Source organism: Oncorhynchus mykiss, chromosome 9 (genome assembly GCF_013265735.2).
Source record: "Oncorhynchus mykiss isolate Arlee chromosome 9, USDA_OmykA_1.1, whole genome shotgun sequence".
NCBI classification, from domain to species: Eukaryota; Metazoa; Chordata; class Actinopteri; order Salmoniformes; family Salmonidae; genus Oncorhynchus; species Oncorhynchus mykiss.
The window spans coordinates 56,675,506-56,703,008 of NC_048573.1; the positions used below are offsets into that span (position 1 = coordinate 56,675,506).

Genomic DNA, 27,503 nt, shown 5'->3' on the forward strand with positions numbered 1-27,503 from the left:
TGTTTATTTGAGCAATATGAGGGAAGTTATATGGAAGGAAGTGCAATAAGGGCGCTATATAATAATGTAATTTGTTCTGGATTTGGAGACTGTGAAAAGACCCCTGGTGGCATAACTGGTGGGATAAGTGTGTGTGTCAGAGTTTGTGTAAGTTGACTATGCAAACAATTTGGGTTTTTCAACACAATTTTTCTTATAAAAAGAAGTGATGCAGTCAGCCTCTCCTCAACTCTTGGCCAAGAGAAACTGGCATGCATAGTATACAGTGCCTTGCGAAAGTATTCGGCCCCCTTGAACTTTGCGACCTTTTGCCACATTTCAGGCTTCAAACATAAAGATATAAAACTGTATTTTTTTGTGAAGAATCAACAACAAGTGGGACACAATCATGAAGTGGAACGACATTTATTGGATATTTCAAACTTTTTTAACAAATCAAAAACTGAAAAATTGGGCGTGCAAAATTATTCAGCCCCCTTAAGTTAATACTTTGTAGCGCCACCTTTTGCTGCGATTACAGCTGTAAGTCGCTTGGGGTATGTCTCTATCAGTTTTGCACATCGAGAGACTGAATTTTTTTCCCATTCCTCCTTGCAAAACAGCTCGAGCTCAGTGAGGTTGGATGGAGAGCATTTGTGAACAGCAGTTTTCAGTTCTTTCCACAGATTCTCGATTGGATTCAGGTCTGGACTTTGACTTGGCCATTCTAACACCTGGATATGTTTATTTTTGAACCATTCCATTGTAGATTTTGCTTTATGTTTTGGATCATTGTCTTGTTGGAAGACAAATCTCCGTCCCAGTCTCAGGTCTTTTGCAGACTCCATCAGGTTTTCTTCCAGAATGGTCCTGTATTTGGCTCCATCCATCTTCCCATCAATTTTAACCATCTTCCCTGTCCCTGCTGAAGAAAAGCAGGCCCAAACCATGATGCTGCCACCACCATGTTTGACAGTGGGGATGGTGTGTTCAGCTGTGTTGCTTTTACGCCAAACATAACGTTTTTGTTACGGTGCGTGAATGAGGACCCAAAAGCGAATTAACGTAAACAGAGCTTCTTTAATAACAAAACAAAACGTAGGCTCAGATGGACCGGCAGGTTCCGACAGGACAGGACAAGGTTGCAGCAAACATGACGATAGTCTGGTTCAGGCATGAACAACACAAACAAGAATCCGACAAAGACAGGAGCAGAAACAGAGAGAGATATAGAGGACTAATCAGAGGGAAAAAGGGAACAGGTGGGAAAAGGGGTGACGAGGTAGTTAGGAGGAGACAAGGCACAGCTGGGGGAAAGAGGGGGAGAAAAGGTAACCTAACAACGACCAGCAGAGGGAGACAGGGTGAAGGGAAAGGACAGAAACAAGACACAACATGACAGTACATGACAGTACCCCCCCACTCACCGAGCGCCTCCTGGCGCACTCGAGGAGGAAACCTGGCGGCAACGGAGGAAATCATCGATCAGCGCACGGTCCAGCACGTCCCGAGAGGGAACCCAACTCCTCTCCTCAGGACCGTACCCCTCCCAATCAACTAGGTACTGATGACCACGGCCCCGAGGACGCATGTCCAAAATCCTACGGACCCTGTAGATGGGTGCGCCCTCGACAAGGATGGGGGGGGGGTGGAAGACGAGCGGGGGCGCGAAGAACGGGCTTGACACAGGAGACATGGAAGACCGGGTGGACGCGACGAAGATATCGCGGAAGAAGAAGTCGAACTGCGACAGGATTAATGATCCGAGAAATACGGAACGGACCAATGAACCGCGGGGTCAACTTGCGAGAAGTGGTCTTAAGGGGAAGGTTCTGAGTGGAGAGCCAAACTCTCTGACCGCGACAATATCTAGGACTCTTAGTTCTACGCTTATTAGCAGCCCTCACAGTCTGCGCCCTATAACGGCAAAGTGCAGACCTGACCCTCTTCCAGGTGCGCTCGCAACGTTGGACAAAAGCCTGAGCGGAGGGGACGCTGGACTCGGCGAACTGAGATGAGAACAGCGGAGGCTGGTACCCGAGGCTACTCTGAAAAGGAGATAGCCCGGTCGCAGACGAAGGAAGCGAGTTGTGGGCGTATTCTGCCCAGGGGAGCTGTTCTGACCAAGACGCAGGGTTGCGAAAAGAAAGACTGCGTAAGATGCGACCAATAGTCTGATTGGCCCGTTCTGCTTGACCGTTAGACTGGGGGTGAAAGCCGGAAGAGAGACTGACGGAAGCCCCAATCAAACGGCAAAACTCCCTCCAAAATTGAGACGTGAATTGCGGACCTCTGTCCGAAACGACGTCTGACGGAAGGCCATGAATTCTGAAAACATTCTCGATGATGATTTGTGCCGTCTCTTTAGCAGAAGGAAGCTTAGCAAGGGGAATAAAATGAGCCGCCTTAGAGAACCTGTCGACAACCGTAAGAATAACAGTCTTCCCCGCTGACGAAGGCAGTCCGGTGACAAAATCTAAGGCGATGTGAGACCACGGTCGAGAGGGAATGGGAAGCGGCCTGAGACGGCCGGCAGGAGGAGAGTTACCGGACTTAGTCTGCGCGCAGACCGAACAAGCAGCCACGAAGCGACGCGTGTCATGCTCCCGGGTGGGCCACCAAAAGCGCTGGCGAATGGAAGCAAGCGTACCCCGAACGCCAGGGTGGCCGGCTAACTTGGCAGAGTGAGCCCACTGAAGAACGGCCAGACGAGTAGGAACGGGAACGAAAAGAAGGTTCCTGGGACAAGCGCGCGGCGACGGAGTTTGAGTGAGTGCTTGCTTTACCTGCCTCTCAATTCCCCAGACAGTCAACCCGACAACACGCCCCTCAGGGAGAATCCCCTCGGGGTCAGTGGAGGCTACTGAAGAACTGAAGAGACGAGATAAAGCATCAGGCTTGGTGTTCTTAGAGCCCGGACGATAAGAAATCACGAACTCGAAATGAGCGAAAAACAGCGCCCAGCGCGCCTGACGCGCATTAAGTCGTTTGGCAGAACGGATGTACTCAAGGTTCCTATGGTCAGTCCAAACGACAAAAGGAACGGTCGCCCCCTCCAACCACTGTCGCCATTCGCCTAGGGCTAAGCGGATGGCGAGCAGTTCGCGGTTTCCCACATCATAGTTACGTTCCGACGGCGACAGGCGATGAGAAAAATACGCGCAAGGGTGGACCTTGTCGTCAGAGAAGGAGCGCTGAGAAAGAATGGCTCCCACGCCCACCTCTGACGCGTCAACCTCGACAATGAACTGTCTAGAGACGTCAGGTGTAACAAGGATAGGTGCGGATGTAAAACGATTCTTGAGGAGATCAAAAGCTCCCTGGGCGGAAACGGACCACTTAAAGCACGTCTTGACAGAAGTAAGGGCTGTGAGAGGGGCTGCCACCTGACCGAAATTACGGATGAAACGACGATAGAAGTTCGCGAAGCCGAGAAAGCGCTGCAACTCGACGCGTGACTTAGGGACGGGCCAATCAATGACAGCTTGGACCTTAGCGGGATCCATCTTAATGCCTTCAGCGGAAATAACAGAACCGAGAAATGTGACGGAGGAGGCATGAAAAGAGCACTTCTCAGCCTTCACAAAAAGACAATTCTCTAAAAGGCGCTGGAGGACACGTCGAACGTGCTGAACATGAATCTGGAGTGACGGTGAAAAAATCAGGATATCGTCAAGGTAAACGAAAACAAAGATGTTCAGCATGTCTCTCAGGACATCATTGACTAATGCCTGAAAGACAGCTGGAGCGTTAGCGAGGCCGAAAGGAAGAACCCGGTATTCAAAGTGCCCTAACGGAGTGTTAAACGCCGTCTTCCACTCGTCCCCCTCCCTGATGCGCACGAGATGGTAAGCGTTACGAAGGTCCAACTTAGTGAAAAACCTGGCTCCCTGCAGGATCTCGAAGGCTGAAGACATAAGAGGAAGCGGATAACGATTCTTCACTGTTATGTCATTCAGCCCTCGATAATCTATGCAGGGGCGCAGGGACCCGTCCTTCTTCTTAACAAAAAAAAACCCCGCTCCGGCGGGAGAGGAGGAGGGGACTATGGTACCGGCGGCAAGAGCTACAGACAAATAATCTTCGAGAGCCTTACGTTCGGGAGCCGACAGAGAGTATAGTCTACCCCGGGGGGGAGTGGTTCCCGGAAGGAGATCAATACTACAATCATACGACCGGTGTGGAGGAAGAGAGGTGGCCCTGGACCGACTGAACACCGTGCGCAGATCGTGATATTCCTCCGGCACCCCTGTCAAATCACCAGGCTCCTCCTGTGAAGAAGAGACAGAGGAAACAGGAGGGATAGCAGACATTAAACATTTCACATGACAAGAGACGTTCCAGGAGAGGATAGAATTACTAGACCAATTAATGGAAGGATTATGACAAACTAGCCAGGGATGGCCCAAAACAACAGGTGTAAAAGGTGAACGAAAAATTAAAAAAGAAATGGTTTCGCTATGATTACCAGAAACAGTGAGGGTTAAAGGTAGCGTCTCACGCTGTATCCTGGGGAGAGGACTACCATCCAGGGCGAACAAGGCCGTGGACTCCCTTAACTGTCTGAGAGGAATGTCATGTTCCCGAGCCCAGGTCTCGTCCATAAAACAGCCCTCCGCCCCAGAGTCTATTAAGGCACTGCAGGAAGCTGACGAACCGGTCCAGCGTAGATGAACCGACAAGGTAGTGCAGGATCTTGAAGGAGAGACAGGAGTAGTAGCGCTCACCAGTAGCCCTCCGCTTACTGATGAGCTCTGGCTTTTACTGGACATGAAGTGACAAAATGACCAGCAGAACCGCAATAGAGACAGAGGCGGTTGGTGATTCTCCGTTCCCTCTCCTTAGTCGAGATGCGGATACCTCCCAGCTGCATAGGCTCAGCACCCGAGCCGGCAGAGGAAGATGGTAGTGATGCGGAGAGGGGGGCAACGGAGAACGCGAGCTCCTTTCCACGAGCTCGGTGACGAAGATCAACCCGTCGCTCAATGCGAATAGCGAGTTCAATCAAGGAATCCACGCTGGAAGGAACCTCCCGGGAGAGAATCTCATCCTTTACCTCTGCGCGGAGACCCTCCAGAAAACGAGCGAACAAAGCCGGCTCGTTCCAGCCACTGGAGGCAGCAAGAGTGCGAAACTCAATAGAGTAGTCTGTTATGGATCGATTACCCTGACATAGGGAAGACAGGGCCCTGGAAGCCTCCTCCCCAAAAACAGATCGATCAAAAACCCGTATCATCTCCTCCTTAAAGTCCTGATACTGGTTAGTACACTCAGCCCTTGCCTCCCAGATTGCCGTGCCCCACTCACGAGCCCGTCCAGTAAGGAGAGATATGACGTAGGCGACACGAGCAGTGCTCCTGGAGTAAGTGTTGGGCTGGAGAGAAAACACAATATCACACTGGGTGAGGAACGAGCGGCATTCAGTGGGCTCCCCAGAGTAACACGGCGGGTTATTGATTCTGGGCTCCGGAGATTCGAAAGCCCTGGAAGTGGCCGGTGGATCGAGGCGGAGATGGTGAACCTGTTCTGTGAGGTTGGAGACTTGGGTGGCCAGGGTCTCAACGGCATGTCGAGCAGCAGACAATTCCTGCTTGTGTCTGCCTAGCATCGCTCCCTGGATCTCGACGGCTGAGTGGAGAGGATCCGAAGTCGCTGGGTCCATTCTTGGTCGGATTCTTCTGTTACGGTGCGTGAATGAGGACCCAAAAGCGAATTAACGTAAACAGAGCTTCTTTAATAACAAAACAAAACGTAGGCTCAGATGGACCGGCAGGTTCCGACAGGACAGGACAAGGTTGCAGCAAACATGACGATAGTCTGGTTCAGGCATGAACAACACAAACAACAATCCGACAAAGACAGGAGCAGAAACAGAGAGAGATATAGAGGACTAATCAGAGGGAAAAAGGGAACAGGTGGGAAAAGGGGTGACGAGGTAGTTAGGAGGAGACAAGGCACAGCTGGGGGAAAGAGGGGGAGAAAAGGTAACCTAACAACGACCAGCAGAGGGAGACAGGGTGAAGGGAAAGGACAGAAACAAGACACAACATGACAGTACATGACAGTTTTGCATTGTTGCCAAAAAGTTCAATTTTGGTTTCATCTGACCAGAGCACCTTCTTCCACATGTTTGGTGTGTCTCCCAGGTGGCTTGTGGCAAACTTTAAACAACACTTTTTATGGATATCTTTAAGAAATGGCTTTCTTCTTGCCACTCTTCCATAAAGGCCAGATTTGTGCAATATACGACTGATTGTTGACCTATGGACAGAGTCTCCCACCTCAGCTGTAGATCTCTGCAGTTCATCCAGAGTGATCATGGGCCTCTTGGCTGCATCTCTGATCAGTCTTCTCCTTGTATGAGCTGAAAGTTTAGAGGGACGGCCAGGTCTTGGTAGATTTGCAGTGGTCTGATACTCCTTCCATTTCAATATTATCGCTTGCACAGTGCTCCTTGGGATGTTTAAAGCTTAGGAAATATTTTTGTATCCAAATCCGACTTTAAACTTCTTCACAACAGTATCTCGGACCTGCCTGGTGTGTTCCTTGTTCTTCATGATGCTCTCTGCGCTTTTAACGGACCTCTGAGACTATCACAGTGCAGGTGCATTTATACGGAGACTTGATTACACACAGGTGGATTGTATTTATCATCATTAGTCATTTAGGTCAACATGGGATCATTCAGAGATACTCACTGAACTTCTGGAGAGAGTTTGCTGCACTGAAAGTAAAGGGGCTGAATAATTTTGCACGCCCAATTTTTCAGTTTGATTTGTTAAAAAAGTTTGAAATATCCAATAAATGTTGTTCCACTTCATGATTGTGTCCCACTTGTTGTTGATTCTTCACAAAAAAATACAGTTTTATATCTTTATGTTTGAAGCCTGAAATGTGGCAAAAGGTCGCAAAGTTCAAGGGGGCCGAATACTTTCGCAAGGCACTGTACACCTCCAATTGACTCAAATCATGTCAATTAGCCTATCAGAAGCTTCTAAAGCCATGACATCATTTTCTGGAATTTTCCAAGGCACAGTCAACTTAGTGCATGTTGACTTCTGACCCACTGGAATTGTGATACAGTAAATTACAAGTGAAATAATCTGTCTGTAAACAATTGTTGGAATAATTACTTGTGTCATGCACAAAGAAGATGTCCTAACCGACTTGCAAAAACTGTAGTTTGTTAACAGGAAATGTGCAGAGTGGTTGAAAAACGAGTTTTAATGACTCCAACCCAAGTGTATGTAACCTTCCGACTTCAACTGTATATCAGCCCTCTGATTACAATGAAGAGCAAAATGTTCTGGGCCAGCTGCAGATTAACTAGGTCTTTCCTTGCAGCGCTGGACCACACGACTGGACAATAATCAAGATTAGACAAAACTAGATCCTGCAGAAAACTAGATCCTTGCTTTTTGGAGTGTGGTGTCAAAAAAGCAGAACATCTCTTTATTACGGACAGACCTCTCCCCATCTTTACAACCAATGAATCTATATGTTGACCATGACAGTTTACAATCTAAGGTAACGTCATGTAATTCAGTCTCCTCAACTTGTTCAACAGCCACACCATTCATTACCAATTCATTACCAATTCACCATTCATTACCAACTCATTCAGATGAGGTCTAGAACTTAAGAAATTATTTGTACAAAATACAATGCCCTTAGTTTTAGAGATGTTCAGGACCAGTTAATTACTAGCTACCCATATCAAAACAGACTGCAACTCTTTGTTAAGGGTTTCAGTGACTTTAGCTGTGGTTGCTGATGCGTATATGGTTGAATCATCAGCAAACACGGAGACACATGCTTTGTAACCTGCCTAAATGACTACCGACCATGACTCACATCAACACCATTATCCCAGAAACCCTAGACCCACTCCAATTTGCATACCGCCCCAACAGATCCATAGATGATGCAATCTCTATTGCACTCCACACTGCCCTTTCCCACCTGGACAAAAGGAACACCTACGTGAGAATGCTATTCATTGACTACAGCTCAGCGTTCAACACCATAGTGCCCTCAAAGCTCATCAATAAGCTAAGGACCCTGGGACTAAGCACCTCCTTCTGCAACTGGATCCTGGACTTCCTGACAGGCCGCCCCCAGGTGGTAAGGGTAGGTAACAACACATCCACCATGCTGATCCTCAACACAGGGACCCCTCAGGGGTGCGTGCTCAGTCCCCTCTGATCACCGCCAATGACGAGATAGCCTATAGGGAGGAGGTCAGAGACCTGGCCGTGTGGTGCCACGATAACAACCTCTCCCTCATTGTGATCAAGACAAGAGAGATGATTGTGGACTACAGGAAAAAGAAGACTGAGCACGCCCCCATTCTCATTGACGGGGCTGTAGTGGAGCAGGTTGAGTCCGAACAACCCAGTACATCACTGGGGCCAAGCTTCCTGCCATCCAGGACCTCTATACCAGGCGGTGTCAGAGGAAGACCCTAAAAATTGTCAAAGACTCCAGCCACCCTCGTCATAGACTGTTCTCTCTGCTACCGCACGGCAAGTGGTACCGGAGCGCCAAGTCTAGGTCCAAGAGGCTTCTAAACAACTTCTACCCCCAAGCCATAAGACTCCTGAAAACCTAATCAAATGACTACCCAGACTATTTGCATTGCCCCCCCTCTCCCCTTCTTTTACACCTCTGCTATTCTCTGTTGTTATCATCTATGCATAGTCACTTTAATAACTCTACCTACATGTACATTTCACCTCAACTAACTGGTGCCCCTGCACATTGACTCTGTACTGGTACCCCCCTGTATATAGTGTAGCTATTGTTATTTTACTGCTGCTCTTTAATTACTTTTTACTTTTATTTCTTATTATTTTCCATATTTTTTAAACTGCATTCTTGGTTAGGGGCTCGTAAGTAAGCATTTCACTGTATGGTCTACACCGGTTGTATTCGGTGCATGTGACTAATAACATTTGATTAGATTTGTTTAATGCCTCAACTATCCAGTGCCTCTGCATATTGAATCTGTACCGGCACCCTCCTGAATATAGTGTTATTTTTTAATACTGCTCTTTAATTACTTGTTACTTTTCTCTTATTCTTATCCTTATTTTTTTAAACTGCACTGTTGGATAGGGGCTCGTAAGTAATCATTTCACTTTATGGTCTACACCGGTTGTATTCAGCGCATGTGACTAATGTCATGCGTAGATGTAATAGGTGGCAGGGAAGTCAGGCGCAGGAGAGTCAAATGGAGTGTAAAATGGAGTCTTTTAATAAAGTCCACGGAGTATGCTCCATAACACTAAATGTACATAAACATGGGTACGAGGACCCGACGCACACCTATACAACAATCACACTACACTGACAATAAAACAATCTCTGACAAAGACATGAGGGGAAACAGAGGGTTAAATACACAACAGGTAATGAATGGGATTGAAAACAGGTGTATGGGAAGACAAGACAAAACCAATGGAAAATGAAAAAAGGATCAATGATGGCTAGAAGACCGGTGACGTCGAACGCCGAGCACCGCCCGAACAAGGAGAGGCAACGACTTCGGCAGCAGTCGTGACAGTACCCCCCCCTGACGCGCGGCTCCAGCTGCGCGTCGACACCGGCCTCGGGGACGACCCGGAAGGCGAGGTGCAGGGCGATCCGGATGGAGACGGTGGAATTCTGATAACATGGAAGGATCTAACACGTCCTCCACCGGAACCCAGCATCTCTCCTCCGGCCCGTACCCCTCCCAGTCCACGAGGTACTGAAGGCCCCTCGCCCGACGTCTCGAATCCAAAATGGATCGAACAGAGTACGCCGGAACCCCCTCGATGTCTAGAGGAGGCGGAGGAACATTACGCACTTCAGCCTCCTGGAGCGGGCCAGCCACCATCGGCCTGAGGAGAGACACATGGAACGAGGGGTTAATACGGTAATGAGTGGGTAGTTGTAACCTATAACATACCTCGTTCACTCTCCTCAGGACTTTAAACGGCCCCACAAACCGCGGACCCAGCTTCCGGCAGAGAAGGCGAAGGGGCAGGTTTCGGGTCGAGAGCCAGACCCTGTCCCCTGGTGCGAACACTGGGGCCTCACTGCGGCGACGGTCTGCGCCAATTTTCTGGCGCCTTATGACACGCTGAAGGTGGACGTGGGCTGCCTCCCAGGTCTCCTCAGCGTGCCGAAACCAATTGTCCACCGCAGGGGCCTCGGTCTGGCTCTGATGCCAAGGAGCCAGAACCGGCTGATACCCTAATACACATTGAAAGGGAGTAAGGTTAGTGGAGGAGTGACGTAGCGAGTTCTGAGCCATCTCTGCCCAGGGCACGAACTTCGCCCACTCCCCCGGCCGATCCTGGCAATAAGACCGCAGAAACCTACCCACATCCTGGTTAACTCTCTCCACCTGCCCATTACTCTCGGGGTGAAAACCTGAGGTAAGACTAACCGAGATCCCCAGACGCTCCATGAACGCCTTCCAGACCCTTGATGTGAACTGGGGACCCCGATCAGACACTATATCCTCAGGCACCCCATAGTGCCGGAAAACGTGTGTAAACAGGGCCTCTGCAGTTTGTAAGGCCGTAGGGAGACCGGGCAAAGGGAGGAGACGACAGGACTTAGAAAACCGATCCACAACGACCAGGATCGTGGTGTAACCCTGTGAAGGTGGAAGATCGGTCAAAAAATCCACCGACAGGTGTGACCACGGCCGTTGAGGAACGGGTAGAGGTTGTAGCTTACCTCTGGGCAGGTGTCTAGGAGCCTTGCACTGGGCGCACACCGAGCAGGAAGAAACATAAATCCTCACGTCCTTAGCTAAAGTGGGCCACCAGTATCTCCCGTCAAGACAGCGCATCGTCCGACCTATCCCAGGATGACCAGAGGAGGGTGACGTGTGAGCCCAATATATCAATCGGTCGCGTACAGCAGACGGAACGTACAGACGACCAGCTGGACACTCAGGGGGAGAAGGCTCTGCACGTGACGCCCGCTCAATGTCCGCGTCCAGCTCCCACACTACTGGCGCCACCAAACACGAAGCTGGGAGTATGGGAGTGGGATCCATGGACCGCTCCTCTGTGTCATACAGCCGAGACAATGCGTCTGCCTTAACGTTCTGGGAGCCTGGTCTGTAAGAAAGAGTAAACACAAAACGAGTGAAAAACATGGCCCACCTTGCCTGGCGAGGATTCAATCTCTTTGCCTGCCGGATATACTCCAGATTGCGGTGGTCAGTCCAGATGAGAAAAGGGTGTTTAGCCCCCTCAAGCCAATGCCTCCACACCTTCAAAGCTTCTACGACAGCTAACAGCTCCCGGTTCCCCACATCATAGTTTCGCTCCGCCGGGCTGAGCTTCTTAGAAAAGAAAGCACAGGGGCGAAGCTTCAGTGGCATACCCGAACGCTGAGAGAGCACTGCTCCTATCCCAGCTTCGGATGCGTCCACCTCCACTATGAATGGCAAAGAGGGATCCGGATGAGCCAGCACAGGCGCCGAAGTAAACAGAGTCTTCAGGTGCTCAAAAGCCCTGTTCGCCTCAGCCGACCACTGCAAGCGCACCGGGCCCCCCTTTAGCAGTGAGGTAATGGGAGCTGCCACCTGACCAAAACCCCGGATAAACCTCCGGTAGTAATTGGAAAACCCCAAAAAACGCTGCAACTCCTTTACCGTGGTTGGAGTCGGCCAATTACGCACGGCTGTAATGCGGTCGCTCTCCATCTCCACTCCTGAAGTGGAAATCCGATGCCCTAGGAAGGAGATGGATTGTTGGAAAAACAAGCATTTCTCAGACTTGACATATAGATCATGCTCCAACAGGCGACCAAGCACCCTGCGCACCAGGGACACATGCTCGGCGCGTGTAGCAGAGTATATCAGAATATCATCGATATACACCACTACACCCTGCCCGTGCAGGTCCCTGAAGATCTCATCTACAAATGATTGGAAAACTGATGGAGCATTCATCAACCCATATGGCATGACCAGGTACTCATAATGACCTGAGGTGGTGCTAAATGCCGTCTTCCACTCATCACCCTTCTTAATACGCACCAGATTGTACGCACTCCTGAGATCCAATTTTGTGAAAAAACGTGCCCCGTGCATTAACTCAATAATCGTATTGATCAGAGGTAGCGGGTAACTATATTTCACTGTGATTTTATTAAGACCTCGATAATCAACACACGGGCGTAAACCGCCATCCTTTTTTTTCACAAAAAAGAAACTCGAAGAGGCGGGTGAAATGGATGGCTGAATGAACCCCTGATGCAGGGATTCAGAGATATATGTCTCCATAGCCTCCGTCTCCGCTTGCGACAGGGGATACACGTGACTCTTGGGATATGCAGCGTCTACCAGGAGATCTATCGCACAATCCCCCAGTCGATGGGGTGGTAATTGAGTCGCCTTCTTTTTACAGAAGGCGAGAGCCAAATCGGCATATTCGGGGGGAATGCGGTGGAGACCTGGTCTGGACTTTCCACCGTAGTAGCACCAACGGAAACCCCTAAACACCTACCTGAGCATTCTCGCGACCACCCTGTGAGAGCCCTCTGTGGCCAAGAAACAGTGGGGTTATGACAAACTAACCAGGGTAGGCCTAGCACCACAGAATACGCAGGAGAATCAATAAGGAAAAGACTAATCTTCTCCTTGTGACCCTCCTGCGTTATCATACACAAAGGTGCGGTTACCTCCCTGATAAACCCTGACCCTAATGGTCGACTATCTAAGGCATGAATAGGGAAAGGCATATCCACAGGAACAATAGGGATCCCTAAACTATGAGCTAGACTTTTATTAATGAAATTCCCAGCCGCACCCGAATCTACTAGCGCCTTATACTGGGAATGCAGTGAAAAGTCAGGAAAAGAGACAGAGACAAACATTAGTGCAGCAGAGGGCTCTGGATGAGAATGGTGCCTACTCACCTGGGGTGACGCCAGAATGCCCTGCCTGCCCTCTCTATTCCCAGAGGAACCAACCCGGCACCGACCAGCAGTGTGCTCTCTGCGACCTTGAATGGTGCTCAAGCGGGAACCCCCTCCGGTCTCCCTGCGCACCATCCCTCCCAATTCCATAGGTTCGGGAGAGAGGGTGCGGGAGGATGGAACAACCAGACCCCGATCTAGACGTCCACGAGTAGCCAGCATGTTGTCCAGCCTGATGGACATGTCCACCAGCTGGTCGAAGGTGAGGGTGGTGTCTCTACAGGCCAGCTCCCGACGGACGTCCTCGCGTAGACTACAACGGTAATGGTCGATCAGGGCCCTGTCGCTCCATCCAGCGCCGGCAGCCAAGGTCCTAAACTCCAAAGCAAAATCCTGTGCACTCCTCGTCTCCTGCCTCAGATGATAGAGAAGCTCACCCGCTGCTTTGCCTTCAGGTGGGTGATCGAATACTATCCGGAATTGGCGGGTGAACTCCTCAAAATGGTCCAGCGCCGCATCCTCCCTACTACACACAGCGCTGGCCCATTCCAGGGCTTTCCCGGTGAGGCATGAGACGAGGGCGTAACTCTTCTCACGGTCAGATGGTACTGGGGAGGCCGTGGCTAGATACAAGTTCAGTTTAAGGAGGAAACCCTGGCAGTCGGCAGTATCTCCGTTGTATCCCGTAGGTAGGGATAAATGGATCCTCGATTCCGGAGAGGAAAAATCGTTCACGGGAGATTCCGGTTGTGGTGGTGGTGGCGCTGGAGAAACTCCCTGTCTCTCCCAGCGATCCATTTTCATGGCAATGTGATCCATGACGGAGCTGATAACGTCAAGCTCCCTTGCTTGTTCCTGAACGCGTTCCTCCAGCTCCATGGGCATAGTGTCCTCTCCTGCTGACTTCATATATTGGTCAGAGATTCTGTCATGCGTAGATGTAATAGGTGGCAGGGAAGTCAGGCGCAGGAGAGTCAAATGGAGTGTAAAATGGAGTCTTTTAATAAAGTCCACGGAGTATGCTCCATAACACTAAATGTACATAAACATGGGTACGAGGACCCGACGCACACCTATACAACAATCACACTACACTGACAATAAAACAATCTCTGACAAAGACATGAGGGGAAACAGAGGGTTAAATACACAACAGGTAATGAATGGGATTGAAAACAGGTGTATGGGAAGACAAGACAAAACCAATGGAAAATGAAAAAAGGATCAATGATGGCTAGAAGACCGGTGACGTCGAACGCCGAGCACCGCCCGAACAAGGAGAGGCAACGACTTCGGCAGCAGTCGTGACAACTAATAAAAATGTATTTTATTTGGCAGGTCATTGGTAAAAATAGAAAAGAGTAGAGGGCCTAGAGAGCTGCCCTGCGTTACACTACACTTTACATGTTTAACATGAGAGAAGCTTCCATTTCAAGAAACCCCTTTTAGTTCTATTAGATAGATAGATAGCTCAATAACACATACGTTTTTTCAACAACAGGTTATGGTCAATCATATCAAAGGCTGCACTGAAATCTAACAGTACAGCTTCCACAATCTTTGTATTATCCTTTTCTTTCAACCAATCATCAGTCATTTGTGTCAGTGCAATACATGTTGAGTGCCCTTCTATATAAGCATGCTGAAAGAATTGTATTTGGTCAAATGTAATTTTTTCCAACAGTTTGCTAAGAGCTGGCAGCAGGCTTATAGGTCTGCTGTTAGAACCAGTAAAGGCCGCTTTACCACTCTTGGGTAGCGGAATTACTTTGGCTTCCCTCCAGACCTGAGGACAAAGACTTTCCTCTCAACTCAGATTAAAAATATGACAGATAGGAGTGGCTATAGAGTCAGCTACCATCCTCAGTAGCTTTCCATCTAAGTTGTCAATCCCAGGAGGTTTGTCGTTATTGATCGATAACAATAATTTTTCCACCTCTCCTAACTAACTCTAACTTTACAAAATTCTAACTTGCAATGCCTTTATTTATTTTATTTATTTATTTATTTTTTATCCCCTTTTCTCCCCAATTTCGTGGTATCCAATTGTTAGTAGCTACTATCTTGTCTCATCGCTACAAGTCCCGTACTGGCTCGGGAGAGACGAAGGTCGAAAGCCATGCGTCCTCCAAAACACAACCCAACCAAGCTGCACTGCTTCTTAACACAGTGCACATCCAACCCGGAAGCCAGCCGCACCAATGTGTTGGAGGAAACACTGTGCACCTGGCGACCTGGTTAGCGTGCACTGCGCCCAACCCGCCACAGGAGTTGCTAGTGTGCGATGAGACAAGGATATCCCTACCGGCCAAACCCTCCCTAACCCGGACGACGCTAGGTCAATTGTGCATCGCCGGACCTCCCGATCGCGGCCGGTTGTGACAGAGCCTGGGCGCAAACCCAGAGTCTCTGGTGGCACAGCTAGCACTGCGATGCAGTGCCCTAGACCATTGCGCCACCCGGGAGGCCCCCGCAATGCCTTTCTTTCATCATTTTTTTATGCATGAATACAATTGCTCACTGTTTGTTGTTGGCATTTCCTGCCTAAGTTTACCCACTTTGCCAATGAACTAATCATTCAAATAATTGGCAATGTCAAATGGTTTGGTGATGAATAAGCCATCTGATTCAATGAAAGATGTCGTTCAATTTGTCTTTCTGCCCATAATTTAATTTAAAGTACTCCCAAGTGTTTTTCCATAGTTCTTTATATCATTGATCTTGGCTTCATAATACAGTTTCTTCTTCTTTTTGTTGAGTTTAGTCACATAATTTCTCAATAGGCAGTCAGTAAGCCAGTCAGATGTGCAGCCAGACTTATTAGCCACTACTTTTGCCTCATCTCTTTCAACCATACCGTTTTTCAATCCCTCATCATTCCATGGAGCCTTAACAGTTCTAACAGTCAGTTTCTTAATAGGTGCATGTTTATCAATAATTGAAAGAAGCAATTTCATAAATGTATCAAGTGCCCCCACTACTACAGTACCGTATTATGACCCCCCACTACTACAGTACCGTATCATGACCCCCCACTACTACAGTACCGTATCATGACCCCCCCACTACCACAATACTGACAGTACCGTATAATGACCCCTCCACCCCCCACTACTACAGTACCGTATTATGACCCCCCACTACTACAGTACCGTATTATGACCCCCCACTACTACAGTACCGTATTATGACCCCCCACTACTACAGTACCGTATCATGACCCCCCACTACTACAGTACCGTATTATGACCCCCCACCACCACCGTACTAACAGTTCCGTATCATGACCCCCCACTACCACTGTACTGACAGTACCGTATCATGACCCCCCCCCCCCCCCCCCCCACTACTACAGTACCGTATTATGACCCCCCACTACCACTGTACTAACAGTACCGTATCATGACCCCCCCACTACCACAATACTGACAGTACCGTATCATGACCCCTCCACCCCCCACTACTACAGTACCGTATTATGACCCCCCACTACCACTGCACTGACAGTACCGTATCATGACCCCTCCACACCCCACTACTACAGTACCGTATCATGACCCCCCACTACCACTGTACTGACAGTACCGTATCATGACCCCCCACTACCACAGTACTGACAGTATCACAGTCCTCCACTGCTGTCAGGAGAACTCCAAAGAATACAGTCACTGTTTTGTCCATTCTTTTCTTTTCATTAACTGTACTTTTCCATTCTCATATATATCCACAGTGAGCTCAGGCATTAAGTGTCCGTGATGTCAGCACAGCAAAAAGCCCATATTGGCAATATTTTCCTGGGAGAAAAATGTAAGCGAGAAATAAAAATCTCCAGAAGGGCACGTTGCTGTTGGTGTGATATTAGAACTCTCCTCATTGTTTATGATGAAAACCTGGTGCATTTCTTTCTGAAAAAGTGTTGTGTGCAGCACAGCTGCAGACATTGAGCAACAGGCCTTGACTGTAAACAAGCAAGCACATCTGCCTCCTCAGAGGCAATGCTTCATGTCACACTTCGGACAAGACGAGAGATTTGGCCCGAAGTCCTACCTTCTCTCAGTACTTGGACTAGGAAAACTCTTCCAAGTGAGATGAATAATAACCCAAAATGGGGAGGTTCTTTAGTTGTTTACTCTTGTTAGTAATTCCTTAATTATATCCAGAAATGGCTGGAGAGAATGAAGAGGTGGAAGGGAGAGTGAAAAAAGATAGAGATTTGCTGTGAATATCTGGGGAAGCAATATAGGCTTTTATGGTTGTGTGTACAGTACAGTAGCCCATGGTCATTCCGGTGGGGTGAAACTAACTCATATTTTCCAGTGGGGTGAATGGGCAGTAGTCCAGGCAGGCAGCCTATGGGATGAGAGGGTGAGAAAGAAGAGAGAGGAGGGCTGACCATTAAAGGGGTCCTTCAAGAAATGAAACACTTTGCAGAGCAATAAGATCAAGCGCAGTCGCTCTGTGATAGGCTTTGCATCAGAGCTGGGACTCAGTCAGGAGCTGATTAAAAAGCATAGGTAGTGTGTAGGAGGGAGTGATGCTGATGATTTTACAGGCTGCATAGAAGGGAGTGTTGTTAACTGGGGAGTGTTTATATCGGGAGTGTACTAAGGATCCCAGTCAACCTCCAACACATGTACTGTCCAGTAAAGGAGCAGACCCCCGGCTTGCTGTGTGGTGGTTGGTCGTGACGAGTCGTAAACCAATTGTCCATCTGTTTACACAGAGCCCACAGTGCAGTTCAGGCTCGCACCCGTTCAGCACAGGCCAGTACCATTAATCTATGGCTGTGCTGTTATTTCTACCCTGGTGGATTGTCTCCCCAGTCAACTGCTAGGCCTTATGGAGCCTCAAATGTAGATTCTGGTGCTTTGTAAATAAATAGAGAGAAAACATAGACCAGGCGCAGTGCCAGCAGGTGCCCATCATATCTCTATCCGCTGCCCTTTCAGGATTGCCTCCTGGTAAGTCAGAAGACAGAGTAGGTTTATGTAAGTTTATAATGTTTCATGATGCATACACATTGTAAATTAATTAGAAATAAATGTACTTGGCAAGAGTGAAACAAAACATTTATGTAATTCCTCTCTGTAATTCATTAAATCCTGCTCTGTGAAATAGATCCCACTTGTCTGACGTCCGAGCCTGTCCTGGATCACTGTAAGGCTAATGGAGATAAAATGGAAGGAGATTTAGAAATGTCACAATGGATGTTTCTGCTTGACCTAGATCTGTGGTACTGTGTTTGGGTACCCCAGCTATCTCCAAAGCCAGCAACAGGGGGTACTTGAAAAGGACTACTGCATTAAGTGTCTTGCTGTGCTTTAAGTGATTATGAAGCATTTTTATCAATGTATTAATCCTTATGGAGACTTGGAGGCCTGGTCGTGGTCGTTCTGCGGCCGTATACCGTATTTTCTGGACGTTAAATATAGGTTCCTTTTAGTTTCTAAATGAAAGGTTAAAAGACGTATTTTCCGGATGTTGAAAATACATATTCATTTTAATTTCTGGCTGAAAGTTTGCAAAGCTGTCATGAAGGCAAAGGGTGGCTACTTTGAAGAATCTCAAATATAAAATATATTCTGATTTGTTTAACACTTTTTTGGTTACCACATGATTCCATATGTGTTATTTCTTAGTTGTGATGTCTTCACTATTATTCTACAATGTAGAAAATAGTAGAAATAAAGAAACACCCTTGAATGAGTAGATGTGTTTAAACTTTTGACTGGTACAGTACATCAATGTTTGGATCAAATCAAGGCCGGTCTAGACTGAACCAAATCTGAACCAAACATAGACGTCTATGTTTTGGGCAAATCAAGGCTGATCCAGACCGGACTGGACCAAAAATCAACGTCTGTGGAAATCAAGGTCCGCAAAGGAAAGTGGTCCAAAAGACATTTAAGAAATTCCTCTCTGTAATTCATTAAATCCTGCTCTGTGAAATAGATCCCACTTGTCTGACGTCCGAGCCTGGCCTGGCTCACTGTAAGGCTAATGGAGATAAAATGGAAGGAGATTTAGGATTGTCTCAATGGATGTTTCTGCTTGACCTAGATCTGTGCTTTCCAAACTATGGTACATGTTCGGGTACCCCAGCTCCCGAGCTCCCGGGTCCCCCGGCTCCCAACTGGTGCTGCGGTCTAAGGCACTGCATCTCAGTGCTAGAGGCGTCACCACAGACCCTGGTTCGATTCCAGGCTGTATCACAACCGGCTGTGATTGGGAGTCCCATAGGGCGGCCCAGTGTCATCCAGGTTAGGGTTTGGCCGGGGTAGGCCGTCATTGTAAATAAGAATTTGTTCTTGACCGACTTGCCTAGTTAAAGGTTCAAAAGAAGAAAAAAAACAATAAATAAAACCTCCAAACCAGCTCCATGTGGTAAAAGGACTACTGCATGTAATGTCTTACTGTGTTTTAAGTGATTATCAAGCCATTTTTCACAGTGTAAGAATCTTTATGGAGACTTGCAGGCCCGGTCGAGGTCGAATAGAATAGAATAGCCTGTCAGTGAAACTGTGTATAGGTTGTCAAAGACATGAGACCATCCAGTGTTAGTGTTGTATGAACAGTTCATCAGAGCGCTCATCCTGCCTTTTCCATCCTTGGACCTTCTTCATCAGAGTTGACTGGCTCTCTGTCCCTGGATGGAGACAAGGCTGGATGGAGACTAACACATGACCGCATAAGGCCAGGCAGCTTTAGCAGTGCTGTATAAACATTCACAGAGGAGAGGAACGTCTCTCATAGTGCGCCTAGAATTTACTCCCCCTCTAAAATCCATGTGGCTGTTACAGTGTATGAGCCTCCTAATAAAGACCAGGCATTTAGGTCTGCTTCTGCTCTTGGTTTGTCCTGCATAGACTCACAACAAAGCTTAGCTTTAAAAAACAGATGAACAACATCTTGTATCACAGTGCCTCTACTCTTTCTAAAGATCTAATTGAACTGTACAGTATATAAGAATATGAATATGTATATGCACCCAGATTATTAGGTACACCAACAAGTTCACAAAAATGGTTCGCTCTTACAGACAGTGAGTCATGTGGCCGTGGCTTGCTATATAAAGCAGGCCTGTCACGCCCTGACCTTAGAGAGACGTTTTATTTCTCTATTTGGTGAGGTCAGGGTGTGATGGGGGTGGGGCATTCTATGTTTTGTATTTCTTTGGTTTTGGCCGAGTGTGGTTCCCAATCAGAGGCAGCTGTCTATCGTTGTCTCTGATTGGGAATCATACTTAGGTAGCCTGTTTTCCCACCTATGTTGTGGGACACTTACCACGCTGCACCTTGGTCTACTTCTTCAGACGAACGTTACAAGGCCGACCGGCATCGAGGCCTTCAGTTAAATCAAATCAAATGTTATTTGTCACATGCTTCGTAAACAACAGGTGTAGAATAACAGTAAAATGCTTACTTACAGGCCCTTCCGAACAATGCAGATTAAAAAAATATATCTATAAGAAAAAAAATATTAAATACCAGGAATAAATACACAATGACTAATGATAACTTGGCTATATACACTGGGTACCAGTACCGAATCGAGGTGCAGGGGTACGAGGTAATTGAGTTAGATATGTACATATAGGTAGGGATAAAATGACTAGGCAACAGGATAGATAATGAACATTAACAGCAGCATATGTGATGAGTCAAAAGAGAGTGCAAAAACGGTCAATGCAGATAGTTTGGATAGCTATTGGTTAACTATTTAAGTAAATATTTAGCAGTCTTATGGCTTGGGGGTAGAAGCTGTTCCGCGTCCTATTGGTTCAAGACTTGGTGCATCGGTACCGCTTGCCGTGAGGTAGCAGAGAGAACACTATACGTATGACTTGGGTTGCTGTAGTCTTTGTACATTTTTGGGACTTTCCTTTGACACAGGGAGCTTGGCCCCTGTGCTGTACTGGACTGTACGCACTACCGTCTGTAGCGCCTTGCGGCCGGATGCCAAGCAGTTGCCATACCAAGAGGTGATGCAGCCAGTCAAGATGCTCTCAATGGTGCAGCTGTAAAACTATTTAAGGATCTGAGGGCCCATGCCAAATCTTTTCAGCCTCCTGAAGGGGAAGAGGCATTGTTGTGCCCTCTTCATGACTGTGTTGATGTGTTTGCACTATGATAATTCCGTAGTGATGTGGACACCGAGGAACTTGAAGCTCTTGCCCTGCTCCACTGCAGTGCTGTCGATGTGGATGGGGGTGTGCTCGGCTCTCTGTTTCCTGTAGTCCACGATCAGCTCCTTTGTCTTGCTGACTTTGAGGGAGAAGTTGTTGTCCTGGCACAACACTGCCAGGTCTCTGACCTCCTCCCTGTAGGCTGTCTCGTAGTCGATGATCAGGCCTACCACTGTAGTGTCATCGGCAAACTTAAGGATGGTGTTGGAGTCGTGCCTGGCCGTGCAGTCCTGGGTGAACAGGGAGTACAGGAGGGGACTAAAAACGCATCCCTGAGGGGCCCCCGTGTTGAGGGTCAGAGTGGCAGTTGTGTTGTTGCCTACCCTCAACACTTGGGGGTGGACTGTCAGGATGACCACGATCCAGTTGCAGAGAGAGGTGTTTAATCCCTGTTTAATCCTAGCTTATTGATGAGCTTTGAAAGCACTATGGTGTTGAACGCTGAGCTGTAGTCAATGAATAGCCTTCTCACGTAGGTGTTCCTTTTGTCCAGGTGGGAAAGGGAAGTGTGGAGTGCGATAGAGATTGCATCATCTGTGGATCTGTTGGGGCGGTATGCAAATTGGAGTGGGTCAGGATGTCTGGGATGATGGTGTTGAAGACCTTCGAAAGGCAGGGTAGAATAGATATAGGTCTGTAACAGTTTGGGTCCAGAGTGTCTCCCCCTTTGAATAGGGGGATGACCGCGGCAGCATTCCAATCTTTGAGGATCTCAGACGGAACGAAAGAGAGGTTGAACAGGCTAGGTTGCAACAATTTCGGCGGATCATTTTAGAAAGAGAGGGTCCAGATTGTCTAGCCCGGCTGATTTGTAAGGGTCCAGATTTTGCATTTCTTTCAGGATATCAGCTATCTGGATTTGGGTGAGGGAGAAAGCTTGTTGATGAGATGTCAAAGGAGAATGGCAAGAATTGCGCAAGCTAGCAGGCAGACCACAAACTGGAAAATAAAGGTGCATTACAACAGTTGTGTGCAGAACGGAATCTCGGAACGCACAACTCATTGACCCTTGTCACGGATGGGCTTTTGCCGACGAATCCCGGTCATGCTGATGGCAGAGTCAGGATTTATGTGTATTCTGCTGCTTGTGCTATAGCTAATATAATTGTTTTTCACAATGTAGTTGATGTAAGGAACTACTTTTTCAAAGTAGCTTTAGTTTTCTAAACTATTTTCCCCCTTAGCTTTAGTGCAGCTCAACTTCTTCCAGTGTGAAGTAATTGGTAGCTTGGTAAACTATATTTTCAGAGCAGCTTCCCCAACACTGACTGACCAGCGTGTCATCCAGTGTTTCCAAACAGGATACGATCTAGTGGCCAGGGAATAAGCTGATCTGTTGTTTTATGTGTTTAAAGGAGTCTCTCACCCAGGCAGGAGAACAGCTCCTAATCTCAAAGAATGCAAGAGAACATGATACCTAAACAGAGATCACAAGGAGATCAAACACCATCTCTCTCTCTCTGTCTCTTTTTCACCATTTCACTTTTTTTCTCTGTACCGTGTCATGTCGTAATGTGCACTGATCAATGATCAGCCACCCTGGGTCATGTATATCGACTCTTGGCAAGGAACTTCCCATCACGTAACAGATTGTCATAGAGGGCTCTTTCCATGCTATCAGATAGGCCTAGTCATTATTGAGCGCAGGCAACCATATTTGGTGCCTGATTCACTAAGAACGGAGCGCACAGATGGAAACTGAAGATAAACATTTTGGACCTAACATAGTCTAGACTTTACACTTTATTTACGTAAATGCCTCATATCTGTACACAATTTACCCAATGGAAAGGCAATATACATCTCAGACTGGGCCTTTGCAGCCATGCAGTCATCTAGTCAGGACCAGATCATGCCATGCCAGTATGTGTCCCGAATGGCACCTTATTCCCTATGCCCCCAGTAGCGCTCAATATAGGGGTTAGGGTGCCATTTGAGACACAGCCAGTATGATATCAGCAGCATGATGTACCCTGAGGTCATCACTTGGAGTCTCTCACCCAGTAAACTGGGGCCTTTTGCCACATGATGTCATCTCTGCGCTGCAGGCATCTGCGTGGCAAACACTCACTAAAAGATGAAAAGGGTTTACAGGAGAAGGATTACCTATGTGAACTCTGTCAGAGCAGGAGAGAAGAGCATGCAAGGTCCCAGTGAATTATATATCACAAGCAGATCACTTGTGTTGGCCTATGCAATACCTGTCCTTTGGGATGCAAATCATCTGAACACATTGTGGGTTGGATGTCACATAAAGTTTCTATTTTCTTCTTCATGGTGTCCTCATGGAAAATGTTTTACTCTGTCTGAAGTCTCTGGTTGATACTTCATACAAATGAAATGTCTCAGATTCAGCCACTGTGCTGGTTCTAACCAGTATGGTATTGTAAAGTAAGTCAGAATGATTTCATATATGCACTAAGAGCTTTTTGTGATACATTTTCACACTAAACTAACATGTTTTTTCTCTGTTCATTTTCAGCATGACAGGGCATCAAGGTATGTACAGATTCAGATCTTCTCTTGCTTTCTTATAAACCTGACCACTATTTTAGTATTTTAGCTTCATGAGAAACACATACAGCACTCCAAAAAAAGATTTGTATGTCAGTGTTCCATCGTATGTCATCTATGTCAGTGTTCCAACACTGTTGTAATGTCAGCTGTGTTGCTGGATGTTGTACATCACCCACTTAAGGAGCTGTGCTTCCTCCTTCCTCCCAGGTTGGACTCTGGTGGTGGGGACAGCAGGGCTGAACCTCTGGGCAGAACCAGCTCCTACACACGCAGGGAAACCAGATTGGCAGCGCTGAACAAGCATGAGGACGACACCAGCTCCAGGGATTACAAGAAGGTACTGTAGAACCCAGAAGGGAAACAGAAGATATCTTTTTTTTTTTTTTTTAATCTAAACGTAACTAGCCTGGTTAAATAAAGGTTAAATATACTGAACAAAAATATAGGGTTAGGGTTGCAACAATTTCTAAGAATTTACTGAGTTACAGTTCATGTAAGGAAATCAGTCAATGTAAATAATTAATTAGGTCCTAATCTATGGATTTCACATGACTGGGAATACAGATATGCATCTGTTGGTCACAGATACCTTACAAAAATGGGCCTCACAATGGGCCTCAGGATCTCGTCACAGTATTTCTGTGCATTCAAATTAACATCGATAAAATGCAATTGTGTTCGTTGTCCGTAGCTTACGCCTGCCCAAACCATAACCCCACCACCACCATGGGGCACTCTGTTCACAACGTTGACATCAGCAAACCGCTTTCCCACACGATGCCATAGATGTGGTCTGTGGTTGAGAGGCCGGTTGGACATACTGCCAAATTCTCTAAAACGATGTTGGAGGTCGGCTAATGGCAGAGAAATTAACATTAAATTCTCTGGCCACAGCTCTGGTGGACATTCCTGCAGTCGGCATGCCAATTGCACGCTCCCTCAAAACTTGAGACGTCTGTGGCATTGTGTTGTATGACAAAACTGCATATTTTAGAGTGGCCTTTTATTGTCCCCAGCACAATGATCATGCTGTTTAATCAGCTTCTTGATATGCTACACCTCTCAGGTGCATGGATTATCTTGACAAAGGTCAAATATTCACTAACATGGATGTAAATAAATTTGTACACAGAATGTGAGCGAAATAAGCTTTTTTTAGGGATCTTTTATTTCAGCTCATGAAACATAGGACCAACAACACTTGACATGCTGCGTTTATATTTTTGTTCAGTATAAAATAAATAGATTCCATATGTACGTTTGTTTTCTCCCACATACAGTGTCATCCATGATTTAATCAGGAGAGAGTTGTGTATGGGGCAAAAAGTGATCAATACCACTTCTTGTTGATTCACCTGATGCAGAGATATCAGAGCTGGCCTATTGTGGGGAAAATGTTGTCACATGACAAGGTACTGTATCTCCAAGTGACATAAGCATTAACCTTTTGATTTGTTCTCTTTCAGATGTATGAAGACGCTTTGGCAGAGAATGACAAGCTCAAGTCCCGGCTGGATGATAGCAAACAGGAGCTGACCAAGATACGCACCCAGCTGGACAAAGTCACCCAGGTACAGCATAGTAGGAGTGCATCTGATTGGCTGATAGAGTCCAGTAGAGTCCCTCCCTAAGCTCAATACTGAGCACAACACTGAGACAGTCCTGCATAGCCTTCTGTTGACCATCTTAGTTAAGTTCAGTATAGTTCACACGTCTCAACAGCATGCATATTGCATTTGAACAATAAATTGTTCAAGGCGAGCACAAGGTGATAAGAAAACGAACCAGTGTATCCCCATCAAAGTTTTCAAATTCTGTTTTATCCCATTTTAAGTCAACCCACTGTATATTTTTTTCCACTTTGTGACAACTGTGCACTCTGTCTTACAGAAACAGGACAGAGTGTCTGAAAGATCCACTGTACTTGAATCAGAGAAAAGGGTATCTATAACTTGTTATACTGTATATCTTGCGGGCTTCTCTTTCTTTGTTTTCTCAAAGCCATATGCCTCATATCCTTGATATCAACATTCCAATTCTCTTTCCATCCTGACAGCTTGATATCGACATGTCTACCACTCTCTGCTTTTTTTCTGATCTCAGTCTCTTTTTTTCAGATCTTTTCCATGTCATCTGTCTGTCTGTTCATTCCTCTATGGGCTCATCATCATGTGTGGGAATGAAAAATGACTCCTAATTTAAAAGTAGAAATCTTAAAGTCGGTTGTGATTCTGACCTGAACTACCTGCTCTCCTCAGGAAAAACAGGCTCTGGAGAAGAGGGTAACGGACATGGAGGAAGAGCTCAAGGTAAGGTCTCCACTGCAACAAGGAGGGAAGTTACTACATGGCCCTGCTTGGTTATTATAGGCAAACAGGTGATGATGAGGTTCAGGGAGTCCCACACCAAGCAGCACAGCCTGCTGTCTGTTGAGAGAGAGAGAGAGAGTGGGAGAGAGAGAGAGAGAGAGAGAGAGAGAGACTGTTCTGTCCCACACCAAGCAGACTGTTGTCTTTTGTTGGCTACACACTGACTGACCTAGATCCAGCTGAATACCAAGCTTCGTCCAAGAGCAAAGGACCTGCTTATGTTAAGCATTCCTGCACTAATTGTGCATATTTAGCATTTCGAAGAGCGAGGGGCGAGAGAAAAACAGCAGCAGAATATCATTCAGGGCTGAATAGATGTGAACCTCATGCAAGTGCAAACCACTTCTAGCCAAAGGTTATGATGACAACTCAGTATGTGACACAGAGATGTGAGATGGAAGATGAGAACAGAGTGTTTGACCCCATGTTGTGACCCCATGTTGCCTCAGCAGGAAGCTGCCCGAGTGAGAAATTTCCGTTGTGGGTACCAGCCCTGAACGCTGACCATGGGGCAGGCTGGCTCATGGCCAGGGAGGACGGGACGGGGGGGAGGGGGGGGGGGGGGGGGGGGGGTCGATGGTGAGTGGTCCTGTATGTGAGTGAGAAGTGATTGACACCCGCTTGTCACCTCACCTCTTTAGAGACCTGGGCATGGACACATGCCTGTGCACACAAACACACACATTGCACACACACATACACACACATTGGCACACATTAGAACACATACACACTAGATGTGCATGTACAGTTGAAGTCGGAAGTTTACATACACTTAGGATGGAGTCATTAAATCTCGTTTTCCAACCACTCCACAAATTTCTTGTTAACAAACTGTAGTTTTGGCAAGTCAGTTAGGCCATTTACTTTGTGTGTGCATGACAAAAGTAATTTTTCCTAGTGAAGATTCTGGAGGAAACAGGTACAAAAGTATCTACGCATATACACTGTAAAACGAGTTCTATATTCACATAACCTGAAAGGCCGCTCAGCAAGGAAGAAGCCACTGCTCCAAAACCGCCATTAAAAAGTCAGACTACGGTTTGCAACTGCACATGGGCACAAAGATTTTACTTTTTGGAGAAATGTCCTCTGGTCTGATGAAACAAAAATAAAACTGTTTGGCCATGATGACCATCGTTATGTTTGGAGGAAAAAAGGGGATGCTTGCAAGCCAAAGATCACAATCCCAACCGTGAAGCATGGGGGTGACAGCATCATGTTGTGGGGGTGCGTTGCTGCAGGAGGGACTGGTGCACTTCACAAAATAGATGGCATCATGAGGAAGGAACATTTTGTGGATATATTGAAGCAACATCTCAAGACAACAGTCAGGAAGTTAAAGCTTGGTCGCAAATGGGTCTTCCAAATGGACAATGACCCCAAGCATACTTCCAAACTTGTGGCAAAATGGCTTAAGGACAACAAAGTCAAGGTATTGGAGTGGCCATCACAAAGCCCTGACCTCAATCCTCAACCCAACTTATTGTGGGAAGCTTGTGGAAGGCTACCCAAAATGTTTGACC

General features: G+C 47.1%; 1 protein-coding gene across 10 annotated transcripts in view; it reads left to right on the forward strand.

Moving 5' to 3' along the window:
• Window positions 1-27,503, forward strand: part of LOC110532437 (protein phosphatase 1 regulatory subunit 12B) — a 46,571-nt gene that overhangs the window by 13,749 nt on the left and 5,319 nt on the right. For 4 of the 10 annotated variants that reach the window (XM_036988406.1, XM_036988408.1, XM_021616331.2 and 1 more), the window contains exons 6-10: window positions 23,574-23,590; window positions 23,816-23,945; window positions 25,075-25,179; window positions 25,499-25,549; window positions 25,867-25,917. In XM_036988406.1, coding sequence (XP_036844301.1) covers window positions 23,574-23,590; window positions 23,816-23,945; window positions 25,075-25,179; window positions 25,499-25,549; window positions 25,867-25,917 — 354 coding nt within the window. Of the gene's footprint in view, window positions 1-23,573; window positions 23,591-23,815; window positions 23,946-25,074; window positions 25,180-25,498; window positions 25,550-25,866; window positions 25,918-26,426; window positions 26,518-27,503 lie in introns of those variants that run through there. The other 6 variants (XM_036988409.1, XM_036988412.1, XM_036988411.1 and 3 more) reach the window with 5 other exon arrangements.